Source organism: Haemorhous mexicanus, chromosome Z (assembly GCF_027477595.1).
Source record: "Haemorhous mexicanus isolate bHaeMex1 chromosome Z, bHaeMex1.pri, whole genome shotgun sequence".
Taxonomy (NCBI): Eukaryota; Metazoa; Chordata; class Aves; order Passeriformes; family Fringillidae; genus Haemorhous; species Haemorhous mexicanus.
Window position 1 is genome coordinate 81,863,037 of NC_082381.1, and position 19,352 is coordinate 81,882,388.

Here is a 19,352-nt window from a genome sequence, read left to right on the forward strand (position 1 = left end):
TATTACATGATGGCCACTACCATATCCCCAGATAAACTTGTGTAGCTGGTTCTGCTCTTAAGAAAACTTACTGGATAGAGAGGTCATCCAGAGTGCTCTGATTTTGGCAGAGGACAGCAGAAGTTAGGTAGGTGAGCAAGAAGGTTCAGTGGACAAGTTGGCAGTTGGGAGGCAACAGGGAGGCAGTTGGATACAGTGGGGCTTGGGGCGCTGTTGGTTGTGGCAAAAAGCACATGATCTCGGTAAAGAAGGGTGGCAAATGCCAGGTTGCAGCTGTTGTTGCTTGTTTCATAACCTCTGTCTGCCTTCTCTCCAGCCAGTTGTGAAAAGAGAGCAAAGGAGGGAAGATAATGTAGACATAATAGAGCTGGTCTGTGTCAGACTTAAGCTATTCTATGGTCTTATCCCAGCAAAATGCTGTGTGTTGCTGGATGGGAATCTTTCCTCTACTTTGATGCCTCTAAGAAATCTTGAAAAAGGAGGTCCAGAAGTGTATTTTGTCACTAAAACAGTGAACTCAGGTAAGGGGAATCATGAGTGGTGAGAGCAGGAAACAGAAAGTCATTAAAGTAGAACTTTCATAAACTGGTGTTACCATGTCCTGGAGGTACTGCTCTTGCTCAGTTTGGGTGGTCTCCTGAAAGTAAGAAGTAATTCTAATCCAACTTTGAACATCCTGTCATGGGTAGTTCTGATCTATGGGCATCAGTGCTTTGGTGATTTAGGATTATCATTTTTGTGTGCTCTGGTAAACTTGCAGTTGCTTGGTGACTTATAATTGCCACATAGTTTTGTCATTAAGATAAACATGGTTTTGTTCTCTGAGTGCAGCTCTTGACCTCCTTCTGTTCTTGTAATACAAAATAATATTCTCACACTTCCTCAAAAAAACCTGAACAAACTGGGTAAGCCTTACATAAAACCCTGAAAAAGGTGGGGAAGGAAATCTATGCAGAAATCTATTGCATGTAAGAAATATTTGGTAATACTTTTTGTAGACATTTGCTTTGTGTATTCTTGAATAGCACAAAAATTTTCTTGCCTTGTTGACAATATACCATGTGCAGAAATTAATTGTGTCAAGAAGCTCATAAACTGAGGCTGGTAATCAAAATTTGAGAAAACAAATACTTGGTTTTGTTAAAACAAATGATTATTTTAGTGGGTGATAACAAGGAAGATGAGTTATTTGATTTCTTTATTTTCCTGTCACTAACTGTGATGAAGGGTGAGGCAGATGGAATGTGTGATTAGAGATTGGCAAAAGCACAGGAGGGTGGACAGGTGGTCAGAGTCAGAGAAGGAAACAAATGGAGTATTTCAACTGTTTCCTCACCAATAAGAAGTGACAGAGAATTGCTTGAAAGATCAGGATACTCAGGGAGGCTGGGATTTTAGAGCATCTTAGGCAAGAATGAAACAATACAGACAAAATTTTGAACAGTGTCTAATAAGTTGGCAATAGTAGTGTTTGGGATGAGTCTTTAGGTAATTTCTTTTAATGGCATTTATAGATACTTTCTGAGACACAGAAAAGATGGCAGATAATTGAAGATCCTACTGAAATTCAGGGTCTTAGATGAACCAAGGCTTGTTTGAGTGTATTAGGGAAGCAAATTTGGTGTGGGAATTAGGGAAGTAAATTATATGTAACTTCATCTATGGTAGTTTTCTTCAACTGTGACGTTCTTTAATGTGGCAGACTAGTGACTGCTGGCTCCTCTGCTGTTGCTGTTAAATGGTGTTTTCTCTCCTAGGGTTTGGACGTGGCAGAGGGAGAGGAGCGGGGAGGTTTTCAGCCCAAGGCATGGGGTAAGAAATATGCAGAGCACAGATTTTGGCAAGGATCAAACACAGTGGCAGTATTTATTGACAATGTTGCCACTGTATTTATGGATATTGCTGTATGTTTGATAAACCAATATAGATACAAAAATTGAAAAATCTCTTAGGTGATGAATGGAATATTTTGTCTTAAACTAGTGTTTCTAACTAGGCACTCCTGTAGAATCCTAATGTATGTCTATTCAGTATTAATATCTCAAACTTGGAGAGCCATACCTGCTATCAGTAGCAGCCACATAGTGCCTTGGAGCCTGAAAGTTGTGTCCTACATATAGTCTTAGGTAAATTTTAAACCAGATTTATTTCAGTGTAATGTAGAACGTGCAGTGAACATATGAAAAACTTGAAAATGGCAATTCTAAACTTTGTTCTGTTTTTGAAGTTGCATGCTTTAGCTGTTTGGACACATGGACCTTAAAACAGAGTCAGAAGTTACTCAGAAGCTTAAAAGTTTGCTCTTAATTTTGTTGGAATAACTTGGCTTAAAAAAATGTAGCCTCCACTACTTTCACTCAGTGTTTGCAATGACACTTCATGCAACATCAGTAACATCACGATGAACTGGAGTCTTGTTCTACTTCTCTAAAATTCTTCTTGTTCATACTTTCAGATTATGAACTGAAATGAGGTTTTTCTTAAGTAGTGCTTTTTCACCTTTTAGCTGCATCTGTGTATTTTTGACATTGGTGGCAGCAGAGCACTTTGAAATAATCTTACTGGTGCTGTGAAAGGACATGATACTGGTCATTTATCAGTCGGTCACCTGTTGAAAAACTTACCTGTTGAGAGAGTCTTATTGTTGTGTGTATAAGCTAATACTTTGTAACACTGGGAGGAATTGGGATGCTGGTTTTTCAGGAATTTATTTGGTTCAGTGTCTTTACAGGAATTTTGTTTACCAGTCTCTTAACTTTTTTCTCTTATTGTCTTTTCTCCCTTTTTATCTGTCTGCTCATAGAAGATTTTTTCTTTTTTTAACTAAGAGCTGTCAAGATAACTTATGTGGAAATCAAGATGTTAAGTCTAATACAACTTCAGCTAAAAATTATGACACTTACGCTCACTGAATGACCCATGTGTTCTCTTCCATTTCTTAACTTTCAAAACTCTAGGACATTTAATCCTGCAGACTATACGGAGTCTTCTGCCACTGATGGCTTTGGGACAAAGTCAGAGATCTGGGAGACTGGTCAGAATGATGCAGATGATGGAACTGGTAAGATGCTTCAAGAAGTGGAAGGATTGGAATGAAGACCTGTAGCATATTGCAGCTAAAATAACCATTCTGTTAGTGTTCAGTTCACTTTTGAAAATTTGTATACATCTTTTGTGACACAGATATTAGGTGATTTTTAAGTTTCGCTGCTGCTGATGTACAGAGCTGAGTGTCTCTCTGGTGAGAATGAAGGGAGGCATTTTGCAATTCTTTTGTTATAGTACCAATAAACCCTTGGGGGACAAAGGAATTTGAAGAGTCACTGGAAGAACCTTGTATATAAAGAAGTCTTTAGATGTCTTAATACTGCTTAAGATCTCACTAAATGTAGTTAAGGAGCATAAGTCCTCCTAGTACTGATTGGTCCACAGGCTTTAGGCAATAGGATGTGAATATCTAAGAAGAAAAAGAAAAGAAAAAGTTTACAAGTATGAATTCACTCAGTGACACTGGGATGGCTTTGGAAGCTCCATCTGCAGAAATGTACAATGCAGAGATGTAAGGATGTGAGTCTCTGGATGGAGGAGAGTTCCAAGATCTGCAACTTCTGAAGAGAAAAATTATTAACTAAAGCACGTGTAGGCACTTGAATTGAAGCCAAAAAGCCATTGACCTGTCTGAAGATCAAGGCAGATGTGTGTTTCTGTATGAAGTTTCAAGTGAGAAGTACACACTTCCTGCTAAAGGCAAGAGACTGCCATAGTTTGGAAAAGGAACCATTTGGCAGTGGTTTCATGGTGATTCAGAAATGAGGGTGGCCTGCTTATCTGTAATGGGAAAAATAGGATACCTTGCTGCTTCCTGTGTTCTGTGATAGGAGATGAAGGCAAAGTAAACTATGTGTTAAAATGGAGAAAGTCATGTATGTTTTTGTCCTCACTTGGGAGCCATTGAGTGTATTTCTTTTAACTGCAGCAATGGGTAACTCTTCTGATCTCTTCATTGGTGAAGCCTACTCTCAGGGGATTTTTCATCAACTCCTCTGTCAAGTGTGGAAGCTGATCCTGAAGGGCACAGTGTTGAGCTCTGCTGTGAGCCACTTGAGATGCAGCTTTCTAAATGTCTTACAAGCCATTTTCCACTTAACTAGAGAAGACAACAGGCTAAAAATTTAGGGAGGCTTATTAAGCAGATGTCTTGTCACTCTAATTGCCTTCTCAACCAGTGTGGAAGAGTGGCTTTGAGTATATTAGTGGTTGTTAATGGAAGCATTCTTGCCAAATGTGGTATCTCTCTAAGGAATTACTTCTTAAATTACTTGGTGCTGTAACACAAACAGAAATACACCTTTTGTTTTCACTCACATTAGTTTTTCAAATAAAGAAGATAACTAATGTCTTGAAAATTCCTTTGGGGATTCTTACGTTACTGTTTGCTACCTGTTAAGCGAGGGGCAGGGTATGTTATCACAAGCATTGCAGAAGCTATAAGGTTAACTAAGTAAACATCTGCAAGAAAGGTACTAGGAGAGTGGACCACAGATAGAAAATCATGGGTTTGTTACTGCTGATTGCAGATGTAAGGATATAGCTTACATATGACTTGTGCTCTACTTCCAAAATGAACTCAAGTGTTCTGAGACTCTCCCTGCTAACTCAGAGTAGCCTCTGTGTGTCTATTACAGCAGCCTCTGTCCTTGTAGACAGAGGCAGAGCCTCCTTGTCCTTCTTACTCAATGTTAAGTAATGGAAGAAATCTGCCTAGGAATAAGAGTAGTTTGGTGTGGGTAAACAGATCCCTCTAACAGTATGAACGTGTCATCGTGAGAGGTGTGCTGCTGACAGAGTGGTGGAAATTCAGAGTTTTCATGTGTGGAATTTGTTTGGGTGTCAAAGTGCATTTTTGCTGTGCACATGTCACCAACAACTACACTGGACTTCAATAACACAGCTTAAGGCATGCATGGAAATTTGGGAAGCTTTGTAGGAAGAAGGTGTGAGAAGGCATTTGAGAATTTTCTCTGGCCTTGTCAGATCAATGAATCTTTGAGGTATGAATGAGTAGGTGACATTGTGAGGGAGTTCCTGCAAAATTACTTGATTAGTGGAAAATTAAAATAAACTAGGTAAATGTGAATATTCTTGTTGGGTGTTAAATACCTTTTTGTTGCTAATCTTAATTTACTTTCAAATGAAAAAGGTACAATAAGTGACAAAAAAAAAAGTCTCTCTAAAGAATGCTTTCTTTTATGGTGTTGTAGACAAGCTCTAGGAATGTCTGAAAGAAGTCTCTGGGCCAAAAGGGATCACCTGTTCAGAAAGAACAGGCTTTAAAATTGAGTCATCGGTTGTCCAAGTGGGTAGCACTTTCAGCCTTTTGATAGAAAGCATCTTGAGGGTTTTTAAAGGAAGCTGCAGCTGGGGTGGTAATTTTACAGAAGAGACTGCTGGGAAGAAACATGGAAGCAGTGCTGGGGGGGACGATGGCAGACAAGGTATGGGGCTTGAAGTAGGTTGCGTAAAGTTGAGCATGAATTGATTTGTTGATCTCAAATATTAATTTTCAGGTCCTGCCCCCTAAATTTACAGTGATGCTTTGTTAATTACAAATCAATGACCCAGTTAAGTCCCCAATGGGGAGTCAACTAAAGTTTTGAATGTGGGAGCTATATGTGTATGGAAAACAATAAAGCTTTCAGTGGGCTTTATAGATGTCAGATAAGAGTTTATAAAGGAAGAACAGGAAGGAAATTGCTCTCTTTATTCCTCATTACCCAGTCCCATTTCTTATTTAATCTAAAAAGAAGGTAAAAAATATTAGCTCATGCTATCTACTTGGAAAACTAGTGTCTTTCATCTGCAGTTACATTAAAGAGGTGGTAACTGGGTAACTGCCTAGAGAAATAAGAGATCTTTGCTTACCAAAATATTTTCTGGAGACATTATACCAATATAAACTCTTCGTGACATTCTGAGTTATGTACTAAGTATTTCTTTCTTTAGCCACTGCTGGGAAAATGAGTATTTTCATACAGAAGAAATACAGTATTTGTCTCCAAAATTAATTTTCTGTCATGTATACTCTGAAAGTACTCTAGAACTTCATGCCCTGAATTATTGCAGATGCCAGAGGTGTCATGATAACTTGAATAGCCTTTCTAGGTGCACCATTGTGTAATCCAGTAGAAAAGCTAGCCAGTTCTGTGAAGGTAAAATTTAGTGTTGGCTGAAATATAGACTGAAGGGCAAATCTTTAATAGTTCATAGCATTATATCTAATTGTATTCCAAATAATGCAGCATCAGTTTTCCTACATCCTAATATATATAGAAGTAATGTACAGGTGAAAGGCAAAGAGAAGAGATAGATGGAGAGAAACAAAATTACCAGTCCTCCTCCAAAAAGAAATAAACTTGTGCAGCATCATTTCTCTCTTACCTTTTTTGTAATGTACAAGGCAGTGGGAGAAAATGAGTGCAAATCACAGCAGTTCTTATACATAAATTGTATTGGAGGTGCTCACTTCTCAAAGTTGGTTGCAAAAATGGCCTTGTGTTCTGGTAATTAACGCACGTCACTGCTTTGATAGAGTTTCAAAAGTTTCATGGAAAAACTTCCTTTGTTACCTTAGTTATGAACAGCCTTAAATTACTCTGAAACTGAAGAATGACTAGAAATAAAAAATAAATTATAGAGTAACTTTCAAGAGGGACAGTTGTGTTCCTTGGAAGGTACGAGGAAGTTGGTATTTGGGTTTTTGTTTTCTGGGTGTTTTGTGTTTGGTTTGTTTTTTCAATATCTGCTGTAAAAGTCAGAAGGAACATTTTAAGGAAACCTTTCAGTCTTTCTAAAATGCAAATCCAGAAGGAAAGAACTAGTACATAAGTTTGGCATAGACCAAGTTAAATTTATTTTGGGGCTAATACCAATGACTCTTCAAAGAAATGGTAAAAAATTAAGGAGTGTGACAGAGAGAGAGGATAATTGGGGGAATGTAGCTGAAGACTCGTCGAAAGATGTATTCTGTTTTTATTGGCTTGATAACTCTCTAAACTTAACTTGTTACAAAGAAAAAGTGGAAAGGGTCACAAATAACCACTTAGGTTGAAGCTTGTATGATAATGATCCTAGTAAACACAAAATGTAATTTTGATTGAAAACAAAAAACTTTTGAATTGTAATGCTTTGCAAAGCTTGGGGGAAGATTGGGAAGAGGATGCATGAGTTGCAGTAATGCCAAGGTGGATTTTGGGCTAAAAAGAAGTTGACGCGCCTGTGGCAAGATCTGACTTAGAAAACCCATCAATAGGAGGAAGATGTTCAGAAAACTAATTTAGTGCAGAGAAGAGAACTGAAATAACTGAGAGTGGAATGATTGAGTTGGGAAGGGAGAGTGTTAGTAAATAACACTAATAAACTTGGCAACCTGGATAAACTAATAAAAGGGTGAAAGGCTGTACACAGTATTTAAAAGAGTAAACCCTCAGGACTAGTTTTATAAGAGGGAACAACAGACAGTTGTTTAAATTTAATGTCAGGAAAACATCACAAGTACTATTTTGAGTAGCTTTGGTCTCCCAAAGGTGGTGGAAGATACACAAGAGTCTTACTTGGTGTACCTGAGTTCTTCTAGTGTTTATTTTATCAGACTCCGAGCTCTATTTCAGTGTTCTGGTGTCAGTGCAAAGCTTGTTTTCTAGAGACAGGCCTTGACACTGGCTTATGGAAGATAAATACAATCAGGGCAAATAATTTGATTTCTTCTTCAAAGAAGAAATACTGGGGGAAGGGATTTTGTTCTGGTCAGGGGAAGTGAAAGAAAATCAACTGTTCGTCTAAAAACTGCTGCTCATTGGGCTTTTCCTCCTTTTCAGGATTTCTGTAGAAATATGTGGATTACTCTTGAAATTTGAGGCATTGTAGTAGTTGTGCTACAGGGTATGGTTATTCATAAAAATATCATCCCTGTGTAGGGGCCGTTTGCTAAAATGCAAGGCGTGAAATGTTTCAGGCAACTCTATATTGCTCCACAGAGCCCACACAGAGTGGACGTTACCTTGCTCAGGACCTGCCAAATAATTTTGGATTCCAAGGTATAGTTCCCCTCTCTTCCCCCCACTGTGTGTAACCTCCATGGTCAGCCCGTTTGCCTGACAGGACTGGTGCCGCTCAACCCTCCTCTGCCAAAACCCGCTCTGGTGTCGTGGGGTATGAGAGGGAGCACCAATGCAGTTCTGGCATTAGTACCAAGTGGCTTTGATGCGGTCTTTGAGGGGCTTGTTTCTGAATTAATGTGTCTCAGACCAGTTTCTGGTTAAATGAAAGGAGATGATTGAAGCAGCAATCTCTTTGCTTTGTACTTGATCCAGGGTGCTGGCAGCGCTACCTTTGGTGCTGGTGTTTTCTTTGCTCATGGTTGCTCAGTTTACTCAAAGGCTCTGGTTGTTGTTGGAATAACCTTCCCTGTATTGCTGCCAGTGGTCAAGGCCTTCAGTCCCTTTATTGCTCTTGCATGTCTGTACCTGCTGTTTCCTATAGAAGGGGTTGGGTTTTTGCATCCATAGGATTAGTTTCTGTGGTTTTCCTATTTCTGCATGCTTCACTGTGCTCCGGAGTTTGCCAAATCCAATCTGCCACAAGTTACAGGAAGCTACAGTTTTTTAGGTACAGTGGAAATTTAGAGATTGTCCTGCTACCATCATAAGAATTGTTTATGTTCTAAAATAAGTTGCTCTCTCAGGGGAAGGAATTGGAGTTGTGCTACTCAGAAGAGTGAGTCAATAGGTTGGAAAGTAGTCTCCACAGACATAGCTTGGGTCTTGAAATTGAATGTGTTGAAAGTAGGATTGTGGGTCTTGGAGCAGATGCTGGTGGTTGTGTTTTGTTCTGTATGAATTTGTGTGTGAAACTAGAGGATCCTGTGGGAGGGTTGAGTAACCTCTGACTGCCACTGGACCCAGAGGAGGAAGTTCTTCCAATGTTTGGGATTAGTCACTGGATGCAAATGTGTGTTCATGCAAATTGAGTCCGGTACCATAGTGGCTAAGAAATTCCTGAAATCAGAAATCAAGGGCAAGGGGGGAGGAGTGGTGGTGTTTCCCTCCCAGAATTTTAATTCTGCAGACCAGTTTCCTAGAGCTTCCAACCATGTCTCCAAATATGTTTCCCACCTCCATCTCCTTGCTTTGTGTTCCACTGATAATGGAAACAGGATTGCTTGTAAAGCAGAAGTATTGAAATACCGTGTTGTGCCTTAACTTGTATCTGTTTTCTTTCTTTCCCCTATTATAACAGGAGCATGGAAGAATTCAATAGAAGAATGGACAGCAGAAGACTGGAATGAAGATGTAAGTGCAACTGGCTGGATATACCAGTTGATTATTTATTCTCTTCAGAGTTTGTGTTGTTTTCAAAAACTAAATATTTGAAGTAACCCATTATTTCAAGTTTATTTTCAGTAGAGTGAAGATAAGTCATCCCTTTTGCCTCTTCCTGCAAGGTGGAATGTCAGTGTTTGTCCTGGAAATGTGTGAATGTTTCATATAACTGATATGGAAACTCCATCCTTACCTAATGATAGGGTTGTATCTTTTGAAAGAATTGAAAGAAATCCTTAAATTCCTAGGTTTTCTGTATTAGTTAATCTTTTGAGAGAACTGAAAGAAATCCTGAAATTCCTAGGTTTTCTGTATTAGTTAATGTCATCAAAAGCTGACATATTTTAAACCTGTCTTTAGTTTCCTCAGTGTGTGCTAGAGGTGGACTAAAGGGTAAGAATGGTGGATTTCTGTGGGCTATTCTCACCCCCATTTGATTCTGGTACAATACAGCATTTGTCATAAGGGGGGTTGTTGAGCAATGCTGACTGCGGATAGAATTTATTTTAGGTAGAGATGAATAATTTGCAAATGAATTTTGAAATCTCTAGCCCATTGTTAATTTTTATTAATTTGGGATCCTGGAAAAATCCCTATAACCTAGGAAAAAGTTATTTGTCTGCTATTATTCAGAATGATTGAATAAAATGTCAAGATGCAGATACATTAGCCCAAAATATGCACCAAAAAAAAAAAGGAAAAAATATGGTACATCTTTTGTTCTAAAAATAAATTGCATTCTATCACAAAACATTTTAGTGTATTGAAATCTACCTTGCAAATTTTGGCAAATTTGTTACTGAAGGACCCTTGCTGAATGTGGGCTTTTGTAAGAAGGCTATTAGTCCTCCCAGTCTCGGGCCAGATGCCATCTAGTGCCTCAATCAATGATTGGGAGGTAAAACTAAAGTAATTGCTTAATAAAATGTTTGTAAAATACAAAGTCTATTGGAACAGCATTTGAAAGTAAGCCAGTCATGCGGTGAGATTTGGACCTCTGCAAGATTTGAATTGTTCCAATGAAAAATACTTTAATATAGCCAAGGATCCATTTGTTTTATAGGAATAAAGACACACCTTCAGAGCAAGGGCCTAGTGTCTGGAAAGCAGCAGCTCAAAAGTTTCCAGAATTGTAGTGGATGATGAAAAAAGCACAGCTCAGCATGAGCTGATGCTGTATTAAAAAAGCTCCTATTGTAGTATTTTTGCCTGTTGGCACTCTTCCCCATCTCACAGTCATTCTTGAGTTATGTTTCTGTATGTGGATGCTCCTGAACTTGATTCTTAAGTACCAAATCAAATTTCTCATTACTTCTACAGATGAAAAATTGTGTATAATAGCTGAAAATGTCTGATAAAAGATCCTTTAGAAGGGAGATTTTAGTTTAGGGAATCTGAAAGGGTTACTTTAGGAGCATATGATGGACTCTGGTTTTAGTCTAGTTTAAGTTTGTAATTAAGCATTTAAGTGTGTAACAAACAGTTCTAGTGACATGACTATTGATTAAATGAATCAAGGATGCTGATATATTTACTGTCTACAGGAAAGACGAGGTGTTTTTCTAAAGAATATTTCTGTTTAAATGTGGTGTTCTCTAGTCAGATACAAGTTATGAGCAAGTAAATGAAATTTAACATTGTTTGACCCAAGAAGAATTAGGTCTTTGTGACCTAATAGTCCTGTCTGGTCCTTATCTTTTGCAGTGAGTATTTAGCAAGTATAATGGGTTGTCAAGGTGCTGTTAAATAGAATGGAAACTGCTTGCAGTGAAAATAGGAGGTTGTGTTTTGTTAAAGGAACATTCAGGGCATTAACAATGAAAGACTAGGCAAATATTGAGGTACTTTAGGTGGCTCTGGATTTTGCTCTTAAAAGAAAGTAAAGTTTAACTACAGCAACTATTCCAAAGGAAAGAAATAGAATAAATACAAATTGCTGGAAAGTTGGTAGTGGCAAACATTTTCTGTTTTTATTTGAAATCATAGCAACACTTATTTTAAAAAAGGGAAAGGAACAAAAAAAAGTCTGTTTTGTTGGAAGTGGTTTCTTTACCAGGAAGGAGCATGAGAAGTTGTTTTAATTTCTTTACCTTCACTACATCATACCAAAACAGTAAGAAGCTTTTTTTAAATTTCTGATTTGTTCATGCTGAGTTTCTGTGAGGATGCTGGAGTATATTTACCTCCTCTCCTCACCATTCCTGTACTCCTTTAGGAGCTGATAGCTAGTTGTCAAGTGCATTGTCTGTTTGGTGATTGGAGAATGATTTTATCATAGGAACAGGAGCTGGAAAGCATGGGTATTTCACTGCAGATGGAGGACATATCCCTGTGAGGCCAACACCGACAAATGGCTCACAACCATTCGTTCAGTTCTGGGAAAATGCCAGAGCCTCAGTGAAAGATTTGTGAGTGTAGTGTGCAGCAAGCATAATGGCTTGGTTGGGAGCTGAAAATACTACTTCTGAGAAATACTAAATACAACTGGTGATAAAACTTTTCAGCTGCCACAGCACGAAATATGTGTTTTGACGAATGCCGTAATCCCTGCAGAGTACTGAATTAAGTGTTGATTGGACCTTTTGGCAGTGAGTTTGCCACAGGTTGTAGTGTAAATCTCAATGTAACTGAGCTGGTAGCTGGAGACTTCTGTTTGCATGCTGGTTCATCTATAAGAGCATTTGTTCTCTCACATCAGGCATGCATTTGCATTGTCGCAAACATTCTCAGTCTCCTTAATTTGCTGAATTTTTGGGGTTCGTCAGTGTTTGTCCGTGGTTAGTCTTTTCCTCGCTTATGTGAATGTAAGAAACTGTTTTCATTACAAAGAATTTAATATTTAACCAAGGGATTGCAGACCATAGAGTGCTGCTTGTGCCACTAGCTTACCTTCTTATGCCATGTAAGGCAGGAATATCATAATACCCCAGAAAGTACAGTACTCATTGCTCTAAAATAAAACACATTGTGGGGAAAGTGGTGAACAATAAAAGGAGCAGCCTTTTTAACTGAAATGTTCTTAAGTGGAATGTTCTCTCTTTGTTTTGGTCAGTACACAGAGTTGTGGACTGTCAGCATTCATCTCAGGACAAGTGATCCAGAAATGAGGGATTAAAGTGCATTGTGTTGTCAGCAAGGGAAGGGTAGGAAATGTAGGGAGGAACTGTGTTAGGACTGATTTCTTCATGGTCTCAGGTGCTCCTTGCAAGAGGGTGCTGGGAGAGTATGTGAGATATCTCTGCTCTGCCTCTGAGTGGTGATTTGCTCCCAGTCAGCCCTTCTGTGCCCTTGTTAAATCAACTGTGTTTCATAGGAGACCTCTATCAGATGTCCATGTTCAGGAATATGCATGCTCTCAGTAGAGCTGCTTGTGAGATCGCAAGTGAAATCGGCTCATGTCCATGATGTCCTTTAAACTGCTAGAAATGTATGCAATTAAAAATGCTTCGTTCTTAGAAGAGCTGAATCAAATGGCACATTCTAAAGGTGTTCTTTGAATAGGTCAGTTATTCTTCAGTCAAAGACAAGGCTACTAAAGGAATTAGGGGTGATTTTGTGAAAATACAAACATTGTACATGAATAGCTTTGTCTTGCTAAACCTAACGTGTACTGGCTTAAGATCTATTCTGGTTTGCACATACTCCTGTCAATAGAAACAAATTAGCCCTAGGAAGTTGTAGCTGTTCAACTACTAGTTTTTAAATGATAAAAAGTATTAAAAAATCCAGCCACATGGCAAAAAAACAACCCCCTCTTTTCCCCCTAAGTCCCAACCAGCTCCCGTTCCCTAGGTGCCTGTGCGAGTATCTCTGTATTGTAACAGCATGGTGAAAACAGTGCAGCTTTCCTCTCTGGGTGGTCTGACTTGTTACGTGAGTGTCAGCATGGCTCTCATTTTATTACAGTTTCCCAGCTCGTGCTCTTGGAGCACTCACTTAAAGACGTTATTGCCTCTCCTAACAGAGCTGCCAAGAAGGAACCATGAATGCTGGTTCACTGAACTTACCTGTACTTACCTGCATTGCTGGTGGTGGGAGCTGAAATGTCAGATGCAAGGATACATGGAATGAGTGGGAGCAGTGCAGTGTGTTACCCTTGTGCAGTAAGATTTGTTAGAGTTGCTCTGTAGTGTCATAAATTGTCCGCATGTTGATGGTAGAATGGCTGTGACATTAATTACTTTCTACTGGTGTATTTAAGTTAAACTGTTTCCCGAGCTGATGTGGGTACATTAGTATACAGTTCTATGCTGGTGCGTGTTGTCAGTAGGTCAAATTTCCTAACCCAACCCTCTAATTACAAAGGTACTTGATTCTGTGGAGAAGATTTTACTGAAGTTTGACTACATGTTTTTTGTCTTTTTAAGCAGAGCTTCAGAGTAGCTGTTTGTAATGGTCCTTTGACTTTACTTTTATCTTGAAAGTGCATGACCAAAATGGAATTTCTGCAGAGGTTGCAGGAGGAAAATGTGAGCATATGAAATTCTTCCCCCATCTCTTTTTCAGCTTTCTGAAACAAAAGTCTTCACTGCATCTTCTGTTCCTGCTGAAAATCATGTGACTCCTGGGCAAAGGTAAGCTCTTCTTCAGTGTTCTCCCTATACTTTAAAAACCTTCTCCTTGATTAAGCAATGTTAGCTTGAACACATAAAATATTGAGTAAACACTCAGTCAGAGGTTAGTCAAACTCATCTAAAAATTGAAAAAGCCCTGCTTGCAAATTGTTGTTTCTGTGAGTTCCTGAGTTACATATTTTTGACTGTGAAAGTGGAGACAAACTTATCAAATGTGTGAGCATAGCATCTTCTGCATCAGGACTGCTTACAGGCAGGAAGAAAAAATTTTTTTGCTGTTGAAAAGGAAGCTCTGGCTTTAGTGTCCAGAAAATAGGGAAGCCTGTCTTTGTAGACACAGAAAGTGTTCAGAATGTAGTGCTTTGACAGATGTGTTAAATGAAAGCTTGCATTGACAAAAAGGTGAGTTCCCTGGTGAACTTAACAGTTACAAGCCTTTACTGATGATAGAGGGTTAAGATCAAGAACCAAAAATAGGCCAGTTGCTGCTTTCCTTTGCTTGCCTTGTCTTCACATGCCTTGCTAGTGATGTTGTAGAATCAGCTGTTTCCATTAGCTTCATATTCCTGGAGAGCACATTAAAGTACAGTGATGAAGGCTTTGGTAGTTGAATAGCATGAGACCTGAAAACTAGATAGGCTAATGGTTCCAAATGTCCTGATTCTGCTGTACTGCAGCAAAATTTTCCATGTAATATGGATGTGATTTGCATGAGGCATGGTGTCACGTGGTGTATAATTTATATTTCTTTCTTTCTTAAAGATAGTATATTCATGTGGTTTTTGTTCAGTTCTTCCAGTGGGTGTCCCTCAGATTATGTTAGAAAATGTTTTAGTTCATCCACTCAAATTGGGATTGGATTTTTTTGTTTGTTAGTTACTAGCAAAAAGCTCCCTTCTCTCTCCTCTATGGTAGACAAAAAACATTTGAAAAGACTTCTAATCAGTAATAATTCTGTTGCTGGGATGGCAGCTTTAGTATTACTAGTGCTTTCCTCAGTGTCACTGAAGTTTAATTACTGTGTTCATTCCAGCCAAGTTTCACTTTGTCTTACAGCATTGATTTGGTGACACTGCTTCAAAAGCCGGTGACATCTCCCCAAGAGACAGAAGGCAACTCATTTGAGTCTCCCCAGCAGCAAACCTTTGGCCAAGCCTTAGTATTTACAAATTCTCAGCACAGCACCCAGATGGCATCAGGAACAGGCAGCTCCAGTGCTGTAAACTCTTACTCTCCTCAAAGTCTGGTAAAACTATCTTATGCTTTCTGAATATTTTGTTTTCTAAATGTTAGTAAATATTTCAGGTTAAACAACTTTTCCAGTGCTGGTCATTTCATCAGGTGTTTTGGTATTTGTTGAAAATGAAAATGAAAAATATAATTCTTTCCTTTCAGCCCCCTCCCCCCTCCCCCCCCCCCCCAAAAAATTACTTTTTAAATTTTGCTGGTTGGTTATTTCTGCATTTACATGAAGTATTTATATTAATTTTTGATTAAGGAGCAGATGTGCTCATTGCTTGCTGATGTAGGATAAAATAATTTGTTTATAGTTAAGAATTCTAGGGCGGAAAATGGATGTGTTATTTCCAAGCACATATTCAACTGCTTCTTGTGGAAGCATGCCTATTTCTGAGTCAGTTTTGAGGGTGTGAGGTGAGGTGTTTATTCTCTAAAAGTTGGTCCAACTATTAGTAAATCTATGATATTTTGAGATGCTTAGTTTCAAGTAAGTTAGTATTATTGTGATTGCAGTGGTGGTAGTTTTTACTGGTCATTTGTTAGTAATCTAGGTTTGAAAAGATTTTAGTTGCTACCAGATAGCAGCTATAGGCATTGACCCTATGATTGTATTCAATTATTAGTTAAAATATTAACTCCACTCCTTCCTCTTTTCTTCTTTGTCTTTTGGTAGTCGGCAGTTCTTTGTTCAGGCTTTGGAGAGCTCAGATCTTCTAAACTGGCAAACTCCACTGGTTCTCAAATCTTGGACCAATTGAAATCACCAGGACTGGGTCAGTTTACCTCTCAACAAACCAATAGCAGTTCTGCCACCACTAGCACAGTTGCTGGGTCATCCTGGGATCTAAAACCACCTAGTACTCAGTCCTCAGTCCTCAGTCAGTTTGGTAAGTGCTTTGACACAGGTTCTTCTCTCTTCCTCTTTTTATTAGCCAGTAAGATTCCTTAATGCCAATGATAGTTTGAAATTACTCTACTTAAAGACTTAAAAAAAAAAAAATTAGTCCTAGTAATACAATAATTAAATTTTTCAAAAAAATTTAATCCTAGTAATTACAAAATTTAATCCTAGTAAATGTTGCAATACTTGCAACATTTTAAGTGTTGTGCTTATTTGCTGGTAATAAACATCACAAGTATATACTAAACTAAGTTTTGTTGAGCTTAAGCCTATCCCTAAATGTCATTACATTTTTTAAGTTATTGAGCCTCCAGGTAGTGACATCTTTGATTTAGTGTGCTTGAATATTTACATGGAATTTTGTTGGTGACTGTTTTTTAAGTGGAAAATACTTATTTTCATTCTACCTATGCTTCTTTTAGCTCAGTGTAAAGTTGTGTACTTGTATTTTGTTTTTTCCCAAATTCTCTCTTCTAATCATTACATGAATTTTGAATGAGTACTATATAATTTCTTCATAATGTGCATCATGCTTCAGTGTTCTTTCTGTAGTGTGCTGTGAAAGATTCAGGTTACTTGTTTTGTATATTTATAATTGTATGAATTTTTCATGTGAGTAAAATTAGTAGCAATAGTGGGAATGACAGAAACTTATTTTCTGTAGTGTTGTTCCTAGCAGTATCCTCACTGTGAAGAAGATAGCTCTTGTGTCTCTCATGTGTGTGTATGTTTATGTGTAGATAAGCAGCCATTAGTAGTAATTACTATCTTTGACATGCAGAAATTCTAAAAAGAAAAAAATAATAATTATGTACATTTTAATGCTTTCTAATGAACTTCACCAACTGAATAAAAACTCCTTCACACTGGAAATGCTGGAAGTCTCTGTAGTGGTTGACCAGTGCTTTAGGTCACCCTCAAGGCTTTCAGCCTCCAAAAACTATGAAAGGGAAGACTGGGGAAAAAACCTGTTCATGTCCAGCATCTCTTTGATTCTCAGTTATTATGAGATGGTAGAAAACTTCCTGGTTTTTTTTACTCTTCTTCTTTGCAGGGAAATGGAATCCTAATTCATAATACCTCTAAATTGCAACAACTCTTTACCCTTTGGAATTAATCACATTATATCAGCACAGTTAATTACAGTGAAACTCGAAGTGTTTTATTAAAATAATCTGTAACAGTTTTTGAGAGCATGTGTGGGATTATATTGTGACTGTATAGATAGGTTTGTTTACACATTTTTGGAAAAAAACTAAATAATGCTTGGCCACAGCTGTTTACTTAAGGTAGAAGATATATCTAACTGTTGTCCTTATTAGTGTTAGAGTGTTAATGATCCATGTGAAACCCCTGTGATGTCTGAAAAAAATTTGCAAATGCTATAGAATCATAAATATTAAGCATCACTGTAATTCTTGCATAAAGAGTAGAACGCTTTATTAATGCTTTAATTTTGAATTTCCTTTTTTCCAACACTGGCCAGACTTTAAATCCCAGCCTGAGCCATCTCCAGTTCTGAGCCAGCTGACACAGAGGCAGCAACAAATGCAGGTGGTTCCTGTTCCTCCTCCTGGGCTGGAGTCATCCTCCTCCCAGGTAAAACTCCGAGAGCCATCACCAGTAGACACCTCTACAGCTGTTAGCAAAATATTACAGCTCCCCACTATCTCTGTGGATAACCAGGCAGTGACTGTTCATCAAACCCAGCAGAAACAGATAAAACCACCAAAAAGGAGGATAACCCCAGCATCCAAGGTGGGTAATTGACTGATAGCTTGTCATTAGTGAACTTAAAAACCACAAAAACTTGTGTCAGCAGTGGCATAGCCAGCAGGACCAGGGCAGTGACTTGTCCCTCTGTACTAGGCACTGGTGAGGCTGCACCTCAAATCCTGCGTCCAATTCTGGGTCCCTCATACAAGGAAGATATTGAGGGGCTGGAGTGTGTCCAGAGAAGGGAAGAGAGCTGGGGAAGGTCTGGAGCACATGTCTGAGGGAGCTGCAGGGACTCAATCTGGAGAAAAGGAGGATCAGCTGAAACCTGATCACTCTCCAGCAATGAGGGTGTAGCCAGGTGGAGATTGGTCTCTTCTCCCAGGTAACAAGTGACAAGAGGAAACAGCCTCAAGTTGCACTAGGGAAGGTTTAAATTGGATATTAGGAAAAATATCATCACTGAGGGGGTTGTCAATCGCTGGAGCAGACTGCCCAGGTAAGTGAGAGAGTTACCATCCCTAGAACTGTTTGAAAGATGTGAAGACGTGGTGCTTAGAGACATGGTTTGGTAGCGCTGGCTTTAATAGCTGGACTTGATCTTAATGTTCTTGTACAACCTTAATGATTCTGTGATTTGATTCTGTAAATGTTTTACATAAATTGCTGGGGAGAAGGAGAGCAAAGATCTGGGTATATTCTTGTCTATGAAGCAGGATATGAAGCACTAAGCTGGATAGTTATTGGGTCCAAAATACTGTGGTGATAGCTTTTGCAAGCAGGTAGCTGGTTGCTCTGTATGGAAAATGGCAGTTGCTAGAGTGATTTTTAGATTGACTTAGTAGCCACAATATGAATATTGGTGGAGGGGGGAGGGATGTACAAAGATGCTACTTTCTTGTTGTGGAATAGTATGGTTTACTCCTTCAGCTACAGATTAGAGCAGAATCAGTTAATTACAAGTTGCAGATGCATGCAAAAGCACTATGGCTTCTTTTCTTCCTTTAAGATTCCTGCCTCTGCTGTGGAGATGCCTGGATCAGCAGACATGACAGGGTTAAATGTTCAGTTTGGAGCTCTTGAGTTTGGATCAGAGCCTACACTCCCAGAGTTTGGATCAACTTCAAGCAGTGAGAATACCAACCAGGCGACCAACAATAGCTTATATTCAAAATCCATAAAGTATGTGTGAGTTGCCCTCCTGCATTCTCAGGTGTTCTTGCGGGGGTCAAGTTTGTGCCAAAAACGGCATGACAGGGTTAAAATGTAATGAAAGGAGAAAATATGATGACTTGTTTTCTCTGGATTGTATTTTAAATGATAATTTCCTACTTTAATGATAATCAAAATCTGCCTGGATGGGTAGATGTGAAGCTGGAGATGACATGAATATAAATAACCTTTTAATAAGCTATCCTTTGTAGAATTTTTTTCTCATGTTAAATTGCCCTGATTTTCAAGTGTTTTGGGGGTTTGTTCCTCACTACCTGTGTATTTCTCCATTTGACCCAGCAGAACCGATCTTTGTACTATATATGTATGTTA

At 38.6% G+C, this 19,352-nt stretch overlaps 1 protein-coding gene across 10 annotated transcripts in view; it reads left to right on the forward strand.

Annotated features, from left to right (window-relative positions):
• The window catches only part of UBAP2 (ubiquitin associated protein 2), a 195,880-nt gene that overhangs the window by 42,311 nt on the left and 134,217 nt on the right, over positions 1-19,352 (forward strand). For 7 of the 10 annotated variants that reach the window (XM_059873405.1, XM_059873401.1, XM_059873402.1 and 4 more), the window contains 9 exons: positions 1,758-1,812; positions 2,958-3,061; positions 8,034-8,093; positions 9,295-9,347; positions 13,884-13,951; positions 15,008-15,197; positions 15,864-16,077; positions 17,578-17,849; positions 18,817-18,989. In XM_059873405.1, coding sequence (XP_059729388.1) covers positions 1,758-1,812; positions 2,958-3,061; positions 8,034-8,093; positions 9,295-9,347; positions 13,884-13,951; positions 15,008-15,197; positions 15,864-16,077; positions 17,578-17,849; positions 18,817-18,989 — 1,189 coding nt within the window. The remainder of the gene's footprint in view (positions 1-1,757; positions 1,813-2,957; positions 3,062-8,033; positions 8,094-9,294; positions 9,348-13,883; positions 13,952-15,007; positions 15,198-15,863; positions 16,078-17,577; positions 17,850-18,816; positions 18,990-19,352) is intronic. The other 3 variants (XM_059873407.1, XM_059873408.1, XM_059873410.1) reach the window with 2 other exon arrangements.